We start from the raw sequence: 16381 nt of genomic DNA on the forward strand, positions 1-16381 counted from the left end.
ACATCAAGATCTGCAAACAGGAAGCCAGTCATTTCCTGACTCAGAACATGTTTGACCTTTCAGAAACTTTGAAATATAAAACATTGACACTAATTTAGTTTATTTCATAAGGACAAACATTTCCTTGGTTGCTGCATCTCAATTTATTCACATGAGAACCAGGTGGTCAGAGCCGACTTAACGAGCTGCTGCTGCTGCTGCTGCTGTTTCCAAGGTGATTATCTGCATCATTAACTTTTACTCAGAAAAAAATTAATGAATTTTTTTATTAAATGAGTTTCCTGCCTCTTTCATTGAGGATGCTTTTATTTTTATAAGCTCCCAACGACACTGTGAACGCAGCATGTTCTTTGTTTTTTCAGACGTTTTTTCAGCTTTTGGTGGATTTTACTGGATTTCCTGAACTCGCCAACCGTCCATGTTGTTTTTTTGACGGTTAAATTCAGAATCGTCGTTAATTTCCACAACTCTTCTTTCAATCGTCTCAACAAGAAAACCTTTGACTGTCTGTTTGAATTACTGAAGCTCTGAGTGGAGGAGAAACCAAACCTGTCGGAGCGACTCCAGACCTCACCTCGTCTCCAGGGGGGCGGAGCTTACAGCCCATCCCGTCACTGCCATGGTGATGTCGCAGGGCACCTACACCTTCCTGGCCTGTTTCGCCGGCTTCTGGTTGGTCTGGGCGCTGATCGTCATGCTCTGCTGCTTCTGCAGCTTCCTGCAGCGCCGGCTGAAGCGTCGCCGCGAGGAGCGTCTCCGGGAGCAGTGTCTGCGGACGGTGGAGATGGAGCCGCTGGGCTGTCAACCCACCGCTGCAGGAGGAGGAGGAGGAGGATACCCACCCGCTGCTCCTCCTCCTCCCCCTCCTCCTCATCCGCCGCTGTTGCTGCAGCCGCCACAGCTGCAGCCGCTACAACTGCCCAGGGAGCTGCCACAGTTCTGCCCTCCTCACGCCCTGTCGCCGCCACTTCCTGTGCTGGTTCCTCATCCCATGCCGGAGGCGACGTGGGTCACGATGCCAGGTAACACACACACACACACAGGCTGGTTTCTGCTTCGCTCATTATCAGCAGTTTTAATCGGTGGTTTCCCGCCGGTGAGATGAGATTAAACTTGATCCAAGTTTGTTTTTATTCTGAAATGTTGTTTAAAGAGGAACTCCATAAGATTTTCACCTTAAAGGAGAATTCCTGCTCTCCCCGCCACAGAAACAAACACTTTTTCCTTGTTGTGATGATTTCTTTACGAAAATAAATGGTCGGAGATATTTTGGACATTACCACTGCACTGCTCATCACAACAAGGAAAAAGTGTTTGTTTCTGTGGCGGGGAGAGCAGGCGCTCTGCGATCGGATAGTAATGTCTTTCCAGGATGTTTCAGAGTTCGGCTATCTGAGGTGAGTGACTACATGCAAAAACACAAAGTTTATACTGTTTATACCGGTTTATACTGTACACTATATGAGTTCAGTGGTGTCTCGTAAGGATTTGAGTCATGTACCATAGATATTTGATTGTTTTTTGAGTGTCTGTTTTGGTTGAAAGAATTGCCCCCATAGGTTAGCGTTGTGGCTATCGCTAGCGCCGTCTAGCCATGGTGTAACTCTGGTTTGCCTGCATCAATTTTAGTCGCGTTTTTTTCTCCCCACAACACTGGGTAACATCATGGCAACGATTTAGGGGTCAAAAATGACCAGAATTCTCCTTTAACTCTGCTCCATGTGTCCAGTACTAGTGTAACGGAGGTCCGCGGGTATAGTCACCGTCACAAGGTACCAGTGAGGAGAAGTGACAACATGTGGTGGTTAGCGGTACTAAAGTTAAACTCACTCACCCATAAAAGACGTGCTAACTCACTTGCCAAGTGGTCACTGACCTCTTAGCATCGTCGCCCGCGGTGTGGGAGACCCGGGTTCGAAACCCACTCAGTGCAGGCCAGAACAACATCGGTCACACTAGGCTCTCTGACTTCCACCTAGCGTCTCTTGGCTGAAAACCAACCTTGTAAGATCAGAGCCTCCGACCCGGTGTCCCAACTCTCGTCTCCATGGCGACACCGACACACAAACGTAACGTGCCCCGTAACCCGTAATCTCTTGTTTATGACATGACTACACAGATATACACATGGTAGATGATAAATAACCTTATCCACCGCTCCATGGATTGATTTCTCACCAGCTTCACTGTGAACAAATGCACATGGAGGAGAGGAGGGTTAGAGACACAGAGGAGGAGAGACCAGACCTAGTTCATTGGGTGGAGCCAATCTGAGCTGACAGAGGGTGAGGCAGCTGCTACTCTCTAAAGGCTCAAGGACTTTGGGGGGCGGGGTCTACAGTGCTAAACATTTCTGATGGTCGACAACTCCCTGGATTTAGAGATAGACAGCACGCACATCTCAAAAACTGTGTGCTGGGCAAAAAGCAAGTATGTATCACACACATACGTGATGATATATCATTAAAATGTTTTATGCTTAGCAGTCTGAGCTAAATTCTAACGTCATAATGGTGATGATGTTTAATAAGTAACAGGGACTTACTCCAGTGTGTTTCACCATCAGAAGATGAAGAGTTTTAGTATGAATCGGTGACTTTAGCACCACAGACAGAGTCACGTCTCAACACGCTGCGAGGTCACGGCTGCCGACGGATGACGGAGGTCAATAACAGTCTGTGGATCACCTGTCAAATGAGCTGAAATATTTAACCTCTTAAATATTGTCATAAGTAAAAGGACTTGATATAACTGAATATTAACAAAATTACTGTCAGATTATGACAAAATCACATCATCACATCACATTGCATCACATTATCTACTGAGGTTGAATAGCTACATGATTTTGACTTTTATATCTGACTTTTTGGGTGCGACTGAGTTATTGTCTGATCCCGGCCTTTCTTAGATATTCAGTTTATCCGTTCCCTGATAGTAACTCTTCATTTTGTGCCTTCAAACGCTCTTGGTTTGATGTAGAAGAGATGTCCTTGCATTGGTTGATGCACTAGAGGAAATAAAAAATGTGTCTGTTCATGCAGCTCTACACTGTGCGACAACATCTGTCTTATTTGACTTTTTTACTCCTTAACATCATCATCATCATCAGTCATGAAAATCCCAGAACAGCAAGAGACATCGGTTCCTGTGAGAGGTTCAGGTGCAGTCAGAGAGCGTGGGACAGGACCAGGATTACATTTATTCACTGTCAGATTATTATTGTAATTATTATATATATTTTTTAGACTTTCCCAGCCTCCGCCCACCTTGCAGGGCGTCATGGCGACAGCTGCTGCTGCTGAGGTGTGGGCGCCGACTGTGGAGGCCAAGTGGTGACGGAGATGGAGAGAAAGATGGAGGTGGGGGGCGGGGTGGAGCACAGCAGGGGGGGGGGGGAGAGAGAGAGGTGACTCCATCATGACTGAGAGGTTTAGACTTTTTCCCATGAGAGTTACTGATCACTGTAATTACACCTGTCATCATGTCGCCACAATGCATGATGGGAAAGTATTCACAGAGCTTCTTCTCTGCTGAACTCAAAGGCTGCGTCCAAAATCATGAAGACACCATTTTGTAGTGCTGTCTAATGCAGTGGTTCTCAAAGTGGGGTTTTGCCACTTTTTCTAGAATTTTTTTTTTTTTAACTTTGAGAAATTTTACCATTTTTTTCTAGAAAATGTTTAACTTTTTTTAAAAAGAAATCTTACCACTTTTACCTAGAATTTGAAATGTTAAAATGTTTTTGGAGGAATTGTACCACTCTTCTCTACAATATTTCCAAAGATTCACACCATTGCCCCTAATTTGAACGTATACATTGACTAAAGAAGTAATGTTTTCAATCTCAGAACAAATATTTGTGCATTTCCAGTGTTTGTTTCAAAATTTTGTCCAATTGGGGTCGGTTGTCTAAATTGTGTCAATGTAGGGGTCCTTGATATAAAAACGTATGAGAACCACCCGACTAATGTATAATGAGAATTAATACACCTTACTGTATATAGTGGACTCATAGTATCCACAATGCCCTGTGAAATGTCTATAACCGATGGTCACTAACCAAGCAGCACTAGGCCTATATACCATAATGCATTGCAGTCGCGCTGAAAGACAGCAGACAAGAACTTTTATTTTGAAACCGGAGTTTATTTCAGCCTTTTGTTCTTTCTTTTTTTTTAACTTGAAGATTCAAGTACACAAATCAATAAACAACATTATGTACACATGATTTAAACTAAAATAAACAAAAAACAATAATTAATTTTATTCCCTAACGTAGGCTATAAAAATCCAATACAAAACAAAAAAAAAATTAGTTTCATGAGTTAGTTTTAATTGTGCAACAGAGATGATATAATTAATTGCGCATTGTAGTTGTGTCCATTGTGTCATCTTCATCTGGAGAAGAACTTAAAATAAAGATTGATCAATGATAAACTAATCAAATTTTGGTTTAAACTAATTTATAATTTGTTGGTCATCTATATCCACAAAGTCATAATAACAAACATAATGTCAAATGACTCAAAGGTAAAAAAGAGTGAAAATATTTTACAAGTAGTAAAAAGGGAAAAGTGTAATAATGAGACAGCAGGAGGACAGGTGCAGTTTAACAGGTTCAATTCACTGACTTTTCCCTTTAAGAAATAAACGTTAAAGCAGAAGTAAGCGGAATGTTTGTGTTAATATAAGTCTTAAATAGTTATATCTTCCAACAGCAATCACTTATATAGAGTGTTTCCGAAACATGGGTCTGTCAGTCACTCTGCTCTGCTGTAAGCCGAGGAGAAAACTTTCCTTGTATCCTACAACCTTTATCCAATGAGGCGAGAGAACGGCATAAAGGGGCAGTCCTCTCTGTGTGTGCAGCCAAGGGATGCACGTGAATGTGGTGACGTAGGGACGAGGGCGGGGACTGCTAACTCCATCGGCTGACAGGAAGTTAGCCAAAACCACCGGATCGCTTACTTCTGCTTTAATATGATCATCCTCTTACCTCGAACTGCTCTGCTCCACTGTCACTGACACCTTCACTGGTAACAGCTTCAATGGGAGGTTTCTACCATTGGCAATGAATGGAAACATCTTCTGAGTGAAAGTGTGTGTGAAGGTGTGTATGTGTGTGTAAGTATCAGGATCAGAGAACGACAGTTTTCCTCTGTTCAAGTCCAGATTCACTCTGATCCTCTGGTGCTTCTTCTGCACTGGGAGAACAGTGACTGATGTTGATGGTGACTTTGCTTTGTGTTTATCTCCATTGAACCATAACACCCATAATCCAGACAGTATCTTCTTTCCCTTCCTTTGCTCAGACTCTGTTAACACACCCAGTCCCCAGTATGTACTGGCTCCAACCTCAACATCCCAGCTGTGAGTCCCTGAGTTAAAACCCTCAGAGCTCAGGACAGAGGGGTAAGAATCAAATCTATCTGGATTGTCAGGAAGCTGCTGTTCATCTCCTTCTCTCACACTGGTCAGATCTTCAGACAGGATAAGTTCTGGATGAGCAGTGTTTGGGTCCAGAACCACAGGACTGTAGGAGACCATGTCCTTCATCTTGTTCCAGATGTTGAAGGTCAGGTTGCCCAGGTGTTTGGCCTGGTCTATCAGAGCTCCTGAGTCCAGCTGTGGATCCTCCAGCAGGGGGCGCTGCTGGACTCTTTCCACTGCAGCCTTGTAGTTGAGCAGGAATGAGACGTCTTCAGCTCTCAGCTCGTCCTCTGTGGCTCTGACTGTGTGTGAAAGAGCTGCTATGTCTCTGCTCAGAGCCTCCATCTTCTCCTTCATCCTCTGACTCTTCTGCTCCTCTTCCTCCCTCAGTGCAGCCATCCTGGCCTCCTCTTCCTCTTCTAGAAACTGGTGAAGCTTCTTAAACTGCTCCTTAATCTGCCTCTCTGTGTGTCGGGCCTGGACCTTAATGTGTTCTGCTGTTTGATCAAACTCCACTTGAACTTCTTCAAAACCCTTTAACTTCTCCTTTAAGGGCTCCAGAGTTTCCTCAAGTTCCTTTTTGAGTTTCGAAGCAGCTTCATCGATGGGTTTGATTCTGTGGTTGGTGTGTTTGTCTGAATCTCTGCAGACGAGACACACTGGCTGCAGATGGTCCAGACAGAAGAGTCTGAGTTTCTTAGAGTGCAGACTGCAGAAAGCCTCTGAAGATCTCTGCTCTCTCTGCTGTAAGAAGCTCTCACACAGGTTCTTCAATGCCAGGTTAATAGGTGGACGATCCTTTGAAGATCTTCTCTTACAAACTGGACACAGTCGATCTTGTTTCTCCTTCCACCAGCTCTTCAGACAGTCTTTACAGAAGCTGTGGCTGCAGGACAGAACAACAGGATCTCTGAAGATCTCCGTACAGACCGAACAGCAGAGATCCTCCTCTGATCTGGAAGCCATTTAGTCTGTGAGTGAAGCTGAAAACACAGCAGACAGGAAGAAGAATCAGTCATGGCTCCCCTCCCTCCTCTACTGACTTGACTGAAGTTTACTGTGACTCTGAGTCCAGGTTTTAGTCAAACTCACCTTCAGTGTGTGGAGTGTCGGCAGGTTGAAGCAGCAGTGTTATAGCTGGACTCACTCACAGGAAGTTGTTGGTTTGGTCCGAAGCTGAATCTGATCGTCTCTTCTTCAGTCTGCGTCTCTGGGACTGAAGTGAAAGTGCAGCAGTTTCCTGGATCATGAGTCATGTGAGGGGGTGGAGCTTTGTCAGCCTGAAAGTTCAGCAGTATGATGCAACAGCTCTGTTTAGTTTTTGTTTGTGGATCATTTAACGTCTAAAGGGTTTTAATTCATTAGTGGAGAACTTCAAACACAGGCCTACAGTGATGAAATGAGTCCAAGGCACCATGACGACAGAAACGCAGCATTTATCAAACTTTTGGAGGATGTGCTTCAGTTACAACTTAAAGGAACAAAATTTATACTAAATACAAACTTGCATTCCAGCTCAGTTTGGAGGAACTTGTACTGAAACTACTCCACAACATTTATTGTTGTGTAGATGCAGGAGACAAAGCTGAATATGAATCCAAGTCAAGACAACATTTTATTATGTTGATGAAAAACAGGAACAAGTGAACATTCAGCTGTTGTGATGAACTGACACATTGATACATTTAGATCATTTCATGAACAGAAACAAACTTTTCACACATGTAATTAAACAATAATCACTTTTCAGCTTTGCATGTTTGACATTTTATCATCTGGAGAAGAACTAAAAATAAAGATTGATCAGTAATCAACTGATCAAATGTTAAGTAATTTATATATTTTTTGCTCATCACTCCACACAAAGTCATAATAACGAACGTAACGTGAAATGGCTCATAAAGATTAAAATAAAAGAGTGAAAATATTTTACAAATGAGAAGTAGTAAAAAAATATGAAATAATGAGACAGCAGGAGGACGGGTGCAGTTTAACAGGTGAAATTCAGGGCTGCAACTAACGATTATTGTCATTATCAATTAATCTGTCGATTAATTAAGCAATTAATCGATTCGTTGTTTGATCAATAAAATGTTAAAAAATGTTGAAAATTGAAAAATGTCAATCAGTGTTTCCCAAACCACCAGATGACGTCCTCAAATCATGTCTTGTTTTGTCCACAAACCAAGGAGAGACTCAGTTTATTGTCATAAAGGAACAAAGAAACCAGAAATGTTCACATTTAAATGTTGACTTTTTTTCTTAAAAAATTACTCCAACCATTTATTCGATTATCAAAATAGTTGACGATTAATTTAATAATCGATTGTTGTTCGATTCATCGATTAATTGTTGCGGCTCTAGTTAAATTAACTGACTTTTCCTTTTAAACGTTAAACAACATGATAAATATGACCAATCCTCTTTATCTCAACTGCTCTGCTCCACTGTCACTGACACCTTCACTGGTAACAGCTTCAAAGGGAGGTTTCTAACAGTGCCAATGAGTGGAAACATCTTCTGAGTGAAAGTGTGTGTGAAGGTGTGTATGTGTGTGTTAGTATCAGGATCAGAGAACGACAGTTTTCCTCTGTTCAAGTCCAGATTCACTCTGATCCTCTGGAACTTCTTCTGCTCTGGGAGAACAGTGACTGGAGTTGATGGTGACTTTGCGCTGTATTTATCTCCATTGAACCATAACATCCACAATCCAGACAATGTCTTCTTTCCCTTCCTCTGCACAGACTCTGTTAACACACCCAGTCCCCAGTATGTATTGTCTCTAACCTCGACATCCCAGCTGTGAGTCCCTGAGTTAAAACCCTCAGAGCCCAGGATGGAGTAGTTACAATCAATCCTCTCTGGATTGTCAGGAAGCTGCTGTTCATCTCCTTCTCTCACACTGGTCAGATCTTCAGACAGGATGAGATCTGGATGAGCAGTGTTTGGGTCCAGAACCACAGGACTGTAGGAGACCATGTCCTTCATCTTGTTCCAGATGTTGAAGGTCAGGTTGCCCAGGTGTTTGGCCTGGTCTATCAGAGCTCCTGAGTCCAGCTGTGGATTCTCCAGCAGGGGGCGCTGCTGGACTCTTTCCACTGCAGCCTTGTAGTTGAGCAGGAATGAGACGTCTTCAGCTCTCAGCTCGTCCTCTGTGGCTCTGACTGTGTGTGAAAGAGCTGCTATCTCTCTGCTCAGAGCCTCCATCTTCTCCTTCATCCTCTGACTCTTCTGCTCCTCTTCCTCCCTCAGTGCAGCCATCCTGGCCTCCTCTTCCTCTTCTAGAAACTGGTGAAGCTTCTTAAACTGCTCCTTAATCTGCCTCTCTGTGTGTCGGGCCTGGACCTTAATGTGTTCTGCTGTTTGACCAAACTTCACTTGAACTTCTTCAAAACCCTCTAACTTCTCCTTTAAGGGCTCCAGAGTTTCCTCAAGTTCCTTCTTGAGTTTCGAAGCAGCTTCATCGATGGGTTTGATTCTGTGGTTGGTGTGTTTGTCTGAATCTCTGCAGATGTGACACACCAGCTGCTGATGGTCCAGACAGAAGAGTTTGAGTTTCTCAGAGTGCAGACTGCAGAAAGCCTCTGAAGATCTCTGCTCTCTCTGCTGTAAGAAGCTCTCACACAGGTTCTTCAACGCCAGATTAAAAGGTGGTTCTTCCTTTGAAGATCTTCTCTTACAAACTGGACACAGTCGATCTAGTTTCTCCTTCCACCAGCTATTCAGACAGTCTTTACAGAAGCTGTGGCTGCAGGTCAGAAGAACAGGATCTCTGAAGATCTCCGTACAGACCGGACAGCAGAGATCCTCCTCTAATCTGGAAGCCATTTAGTCTGTGAGTGGATCTGAAAACACAGCAGACAGGAAGTAGAGTCAGTCATGGCTCCCCTCCCTCCTCTACTGACTTGACTGAAGTTTACCGTGACTCTGAGTCCAGGTTTTAGTCAAACTCACCTTCAGTGTGTGGAGTGTCAGCAGGTTGAAGCAGCAGTGTTGTAGCTGGACTCACTCACAGGACGTTGTTAGTTTGGTCTGAAGCTGAATCCGATCGTTTCTTCTTCAGTCTGCGTCTGAATCTGATCGTCTCTTCTTCAGTCTGCGGCTCTGGGACTGACAAAGTCCAATAAAGTTGTTCCTGGGACTTTGTCCTCTGTGTTAATAACTAACCTGGTTTATCTCAGGTGAAGCCAGGTGAGGGGGCGGAGCTTTGAAAAATGACTGATAGTTGAACAGCTCAGTCCAGATGAATGTAGAGGAGCTGTTCCATCACAACAGAGTAAAATCCCCAGAAGATTTCAGTAAAAGGCGACTGTGGAGTGCAGGGGCATAAGTGAACTAAGCACCTGCTTAGGGCCCCAGAGAACAAATAACTTAAAAAAAAAAAAAAATCTATAGTGCGTAACATCTGTCGACTTCTAGAAAAATTCTGCATTTTTACAAAAACACTTAATTGTTGCGCTTTAAATTGTTGTTGCACATTGCTGTTGTAGTTTAGTTAAAACCAAAAATAAAAAAGCAGATGATGTGTTTACAGGGAATGCATTGTCTATTGGTTTATTACTTTTAAGTGGCCAGATGACATTCAGTGTTCCACTTAGTACCATATCACCTTTGACTTTGTCTTGAGGCTGAATGAACCAGATGTGGCTCAGACCCAACTACAAGGGTTGGCCTTCAGGTGGGAAGATGAGAAACCTGCCATTTGTTGTGATGTTTTTTCTTTAATTCTTTAAATCTTCTGACTGAGCTGTTTGGAGGTGTGGACTGTGAACCATGTGGAGTTTGTTTGTATTTTGGCGTAGACTGTTTTTGTTGCTGGCTGCTGACTTCAGTTCCTGGTGGATCTATGTCTTCTGCATAAATACTGTGTGAAAGCTGCAGCCTGACATCAGTCTGTGCGTCGTACACTGTCGTCTCAGTGGAGTCTGCAGGATTTATGCCACAACGAGTAGGAGGTTCTGCTGCGGGTGGTCCTCAATCCCAGCATAACCCTCGAGGCTCCCGTTGGCGGTGGCAGCCCCAGTATGGGCCCGACACTCTAGCGTTTCACTCAGACTGTATTTCCTTTTCTTCTCTGCTAAGTGTGTATCCTCTGTTTCTCCCAGCTTGACAGTATCCAGTCTCTGTCTTGGTGGAAGTAACAAATATTCAAAGGAGAAGTTAGGAGGCTGAAATTGAGATTCTGGTTTTAACAAATCTACAAACTTTGACTTGAACAAACCTAGAGACTCTGACTTTAAACTATAATGAATAATTGTTGAATCAAAACAGAGCAGTCGTCGGCTTCGGCTATAAGCATGGTTGGTGAAATGAGATCCAGGGAGAACAGAAATGTTCAGCACTGCAGAACACAAACCTAAAGTTTGCGAAACTTCATAAAATATGACCTGCTGAACAGATCATTGACCACAGAACTAAATTCAGACCCTGAGGTGGAAACATGGGAAATAACTCACGAGTTTCTTGTGATGAAGATGTGGTGGTTACTGGTTGCACTCTTCTCAACATTAGATAATCTTTGTCGTCACCACAGTTTCGCTCTTTTCTCCTGTCGTCATCATTATGACCACTAGATGTTGAAAACCTGTCCTACAGGCCATAATAACAAGCATTATACAGACGTTTTGACAGACAGACTCTGAGAATGTGTTTGTCAGAGTTGAAATTAAACCTTATAGCTGACGTGAACAGGTTTTTATGGAAATGAATTCATGAGTTTTTTGGGACATTGTGTTTCTTGCTACCCTGGTAGGGAGGTAAACACTCTCCTCCTCAGGAATTCAAAACTTCAACCTGGAAAAAAACATTGTCGTCTGAAATGGAAAAGAAAAAAGTGCAGACGCTGTAAAAATTATTGTGAGCAGCATTAGCATAGATTAATGGCAAAGAAGCATTTCACACATGACACGACAAAATCCTCCAGGCTACGAGTGACAGCGGAGGATTAACATTTACAGCAGATTTAATATTTGCATCATCAAATAAAAACTTGAGGAAGTTGGTGAAGTTTTCTGTTGTGGACTTGTGAGGAGAAGTCAGCGATGCTTATGTCACATCAAGAGTTAAGATGATGACGAAGAAGAAGAAGACGAAAGTGGAGGATAAAACCTGCACAGTGAAGAGGAAGGAGGGAGCATCAGAGAGTTAAAGGGAAAGGAAAAGAGGCGTGAGAGTGAAAGAGCATCAGCTGCTGTCAGAGATGTTTAATGAGCAGTAAAAAGGACGAGACAAAAGGTTTCGGTGGAGCCACGGTCACAGAGCAGACTGATGGAGAGGCTTCGTCTCCAGGCAGCGGTGAAGCTCAAAGAGAAGCAGGTGCTGAGGGAAGGAGGGAGGAGGAGGAGAGAGAGACATAAACTCTGACCAGCAGACTAAAGAGTAGATCAGGACAAATAAACAAGAAACATTGCAGCTCTGTATCTAAATGAAAATGTAGCATCTGTACATATGTTGTATAAAAACCACAAGTGAAACCTTTTAGAAATTGAACTTCATATGTCATAAAACTGGGCCGCTCCTCTCGGGCCCTGACAGCAGCAGCAGGACTACAAAGAAAAAGAAATACAGTCCGAGTTACCCAACTGTCACCAACAGAAGCCTTGAGAGTTATGCTGCAACGAGTAGGCGGGCCACTGTGGTGAGCTGGAAAGCGAATGCCAGTGGCGGATGCTAATGCCACCGCCAGCGGAAGTTAGTGTCGAGCTAGAGGGTGTTAGTGGTGGCAGATAGCATCCGCCGCTAGCACTTTCTACATTGTAGATTTAAACTGAAGACATAGAATAAGTTTTATATAGGCCTATTAGATTTTTGTAAGTATCCACCTTTTGATTTGATGACATCTTTTTGTACACTTTTATATGTGTTCCTTAATACTTTTGATGAATAGAATAGAATATAATAGAATAGAAATACACTGAAGTGAAATACATAAAGACATAAAAACACGGAGTGTATTAAAACACAAAAAATAATAATAATAAAAGATGCGTGTAAAAAGTTTAAAAAGTGCTGGGATGTCACTACAATGTAGAAAGTGATAAAAAATAAAGAAAGAAAGAAAAACCATTGAATGAGAAGTTGTGTCCAAATTTACAGCATTTAGGACCTGAGTTCAGATGTTGAAGGTTTTTAAAATAAACTCAGAGCAGTGAAACTGGACGTGGACGAGCTCCTGTTGGTGTTTCAGGTCCAGTAGGTAGAAGCAGCATCAGTATCAGGAGGAGGTTGTGCAACAGTTTGACAGATATTGATCAGGATCTGGGCAGATTCATCAGCCTGGAAATAGAAACGGCCTTCAGCAACTCGCCTGTGGTTTCGTTGAATATTCGACTCCACAGTTTTACTCTGCGCCCACAGACTCTCTCTCGCTCTCTGACAGGGCAGAGGTCCCAGAAATCTTATCTCAGATACATGTTTCACTTCTGTGTTTAGTTTCTCTGCAACACAACAACATGTCCGCATGCTTTTTAGAGAAGAAGTCCTTAAACCTACAAATGCAATAATTCATGATAATGATGAATTAACAGTCTCAAATCTGTGAGTAAAGCTCGACGGTGATTTAAAAAATCAGATCATCTCTTCTGTTGTGAAATCCTTTTTTTTTATCAACTGAGGCTTTTTATCCAAGGTTAAATTAAATGTTTTATCTTTCAATGATTTTGAGCGAGTGAGTCTTGTAATGCTTTTATTTCTGCTGCTTATTTTTGCTCGCCTCTGAACAAACACTAGAAAACACGACCACATCACTCTGATTCTTCCCAGTCCATTTTAAGAATTCATGTTGAATGAATATTGATCATTATAGATAGATTTGAGGACAGCATTTAATGGTTTTATATAAATGCCATTTTCACTTTCAATAAAATATTAAAATCTTAATGAATGTGATGTTTCCATGTCAATATTTATCTTCAGAAACAAAAAAACCTGCTGCACTCTCCCTGCTGAGGATGAACTGTTTGTTTATTCATGTCACCAGTCTCCTCTGCACATGTGATAAATATTAAAGGGACAACGAGGAGTTTTGGAAAAGCGAAGCGTTTTCACACTATGAGCCTCCGCGCGCACCGTGAAATTCTTTGAACGGCGCAAGACAGGCTCATGTTTTCAAGTCAGAGGTTCGAAGACGATCAGCAAAGGTGTGGACTTGGACTAGAGACTTGAGACTTGACTTGGACTCGAGTCCCGATTTTGATGACTTAAGACTTGCTTGATCAAATCAAAAAAAGACTTGGACTCGCTTGGGACTTGATGCCAAAGACTTGAGACTCTACTTGGACTTGAGAGCAAAGACTTGAGACTCTACTTGGACTTGAGAGCAAAGACTTGAGACTCTACTTGGACTTGAGAGCAAAGACTTGAATTCAAGTCAAGTCACAAGCAGCTAGCACAAATATTAAAATATTTTAAAAAGTGTCACATCAATGTTACTGCAGCAGCCAGCCAGAGACATTCCTATAGAACCCAGTCCTGTTATCAGTCTTGGCTGTATAATTAATGCCAACACACTAATGCCTACCACACATAAAGATAATCTGGCTGATTTTGCCCCGATTTTCCCCCTTCCGACCAAAGACAAAAATCGCCCGATTAGCTTGGCTCTTAAGAGTATTTTATGAGATTCTCCTGTGGTGTGTGGTGTTTTAAGATTTAAATTCTCCGAACAATCGGCTCGTAAAACGGTCGGCGGTGACAATCATAAATATTAAACATGTTCAGTATTTACGATTGTTGGTCCCAAAAATCGGCTTGTGTGTGGGGGAAGCCGACAATCTCGAGTCACCGGCTCTGTTTCTTTATGTAACCAATAAAGAAGCGAGCTGACTGCAGCACACGTAGCATAACAAACCAGTGTGGCTAACGGCTCCATGGCATGGATCTATATAATACATCCATGCACCATGGCTACCATCAACAGACTACGTCAGATCACGTTTGATCACGAGATTTCTGACGTGTTACTGTACGTCAATTTTAAATAGCTTTATTGGCATGAAAAGACAGTGCTTATATTGACAAAGCATATCACAATAGAATATTAATAAAAATAAACAGATGAATAAGTGGCAGAACATTAACAATAAAATATAAACAACTTAACAATTGAGGCGTGGTCATGATCTTTACGTATCATTAATTATAATCGATTTGTTTGGGACTCGAAACAAAAATCTTAGGACTTGGTTGGGACTTGAAAAAAAATCTTAGGACTTTGTTGGGACTCGAAACAAAAATCTTAGGACTTGGACTTGACTTGGGACTTGAGAGCAAAGACTTGAGACTCTACTCGAGACTTGAGAGCAAAGACTTGAGACTCTACTTGGACTTGCAACATAGGGACTTTCTCCCACCTCTGACGATCAGATACCGTCGTAGTTCCGACCATAAACAGCGATTCTGCGGCAGCTGTCCTCCTCCCAGTGGGAGGAGGACAGCTGCTGCCCGGCCGATGAGCTCAGCTCCCCGGCTGCAGCCTCTGTGACGAGCCGCTGCTGCTGCCGCTCGTGTGTGGCTCTGCACTCCTCCGAAAAATGTCGGAGCAAACCTACTTACAGACGTTATTTGGATAAACTGACAACAGATTGGGAATCTAAACCGTCACTTTCTCGCATGAAAAAATATTAAAATGTAAGAAAGTGACGTTATTTCTCTACTCGCTGCTCACATAACTGTTCAGGCTGCAAGACATCCGCCGACCGCTAGTCGCAAGCGGTGGAAAGCCGAAGCTGTCAAGGACGCGCATGCAGCGTCATTTGACGTCACATCCGCGGACAGCGCGGGAAATTCGGACCCAGAATTGCAGCGCATTATGCAGCACACAGCCTGTTCAAGGCAACGGAGAGATACGCGAGTGGGCTCATTCTTTTTGGTTTTGAACGCTTCATCGCCCATTAGCAGTAAAAAACTTAAAACGCATGTGCATTTCTTGCCTCATGAACCTTTTTAACAAGTGTGGGTAACGTAGATTCATCCACATTAATATGAGACTTTTTTTATTGTCCCGGAATATTTCGTTCTGCCGATGGAGAAACTCCTCGTTGTCCCTTTAAATTATACATTGATATATATTAAACCTGTTTGATGTATTGATCTGAGTGTCTGCTCCGTATCAGATGTATTGATCCTCTCTCCTCTGCTTCTTTCCAGACACTGAACTGTGTGGGAAGCCGCCGTGCTACGAGGAGGCCGTCCTGATGGAGGACCCTCCCCCTCCGTACAGCGAGGTCCTGGCCGACCCGCGGGGGGGCACCTACCTGAAGCCCGCCCCGCTCCAGGCGCCGCCACCGCCGCTGCTGCCTCTCAGGGAACTAGTCCAGACCCCGGCCGCTCCGGCGTCGTCGATGTTCGCGTCCGAGACCAGGAAGACGCCGGTGGCCACGGTGTTCCCGGACCGGGGCTACTCCTCCCTGATCCGCCTCCCCTCGTCGCAGCGCTGGGACTCGCTGGGTCACCTGCTCTCCAACATGGACCTGAACCACAACAACAGCTTCACACCGCCGGGCGGGGGGCGGCCCCTCCACGCTGCCGCTGCTGCCATGGCGACCATGCCGCGGCGAGAGGCCAGGACTCATCACGACGGACTGGGGCTCAGAGGAGGGATACAAGGACTTCAAGGGGGGATACAAGGACTTCAAGGGGGGATACAAGGACTTCAAGGAGGGATACAAGGACTTCAAGGGGGGATACAAGGACTTCAAGGAGGGGTACAGGGTTTCCAGGGGGTTCATGGACCGAGGGGCTTGGAGCCCAGCTGGGGCCTCCCAACGGCGTTCCCCCTGCTGGGTCGGAGCACGGCCGTGTAGACCAGAACTCCAACCAACCAACCAACCAACTGACCAATCAGTCGCTCCGTCTCTGACGAGCCTTAAAGGGATACTTCACCCAAAATTGAAATTTCACTCATTATCTACTCACCCTCATGTCGACTAAGGGCTGGGAGAAGTTTCAG

General features: G+C 43.7%; 3 protein-coding genes across 3 annotated transcripts; 1 reads left to right on the forward strand and 2 right to left on the reverse strand.

The window, feature by feature from the left end:
* Positions 1 to 619: 619 nt before the first annotated feature.
* On the forward strand, positions 620 to 16235 carry prr7 (proline rich 7 (synaptic); the record flags this gene model as incomplete). The annotated part of the gene is made up of 2 exons (XM_083986264.1): positions 620 to 1022; positions 15580 to 16235. 2 exons carry the CDS (start codon positions 620 to 622, stop codon positions 16233 to 16235), a joined length of 1059 nt encoding a protein of 352 aa, XP_083842390.1.
* On the reverse strand, positions 4996 to 6399 carry LOC310997221 (nuclear factor 7, ovary-like; the record flags this gene model as incomplete). Its single annotated transcript, XM_083986898.1, has 1 exon — positions 4996 to 6399. The coding sequence occupies one exon, from the start codon at positions 6397 to 6399 to the stop codon at positions 4996 to 4998; it is 1404 nt and encodes a 467-aa protein (XP_083843024.1).
* LOC310996783 (nuclear factor 7, ovary-like) lies at positions 7864 to 9276 on the reverse strand (the record flags this gene model as incomplete). The annotated part of the gene is made up of 1 exon (XM_083986256.1): positions 7864 to 9276. Exon 1 carries the CDS (start codon positions 9259 to 9261, stop codon positions 7864 to 7866), a length of 1398 nt encoding a protein of 465 aa, XP_083842382.1. The 5' UTR covers positions 9262 to 9276.
* Positions 16236 to 16381: the final 146 nt, after the last annotated feature.

The sequence above is a fragment of the Trachurus trachurus genome (assembly GCF_905171665.1).
Source record: "Trachurus trachurus genome assembly, chromosome: 14".
NCBI lineage: Eukaryota > Metazoa > Chordata > Actinopteri > Carangiformes > Carangidae > Trachurus > Trachurus trachurus.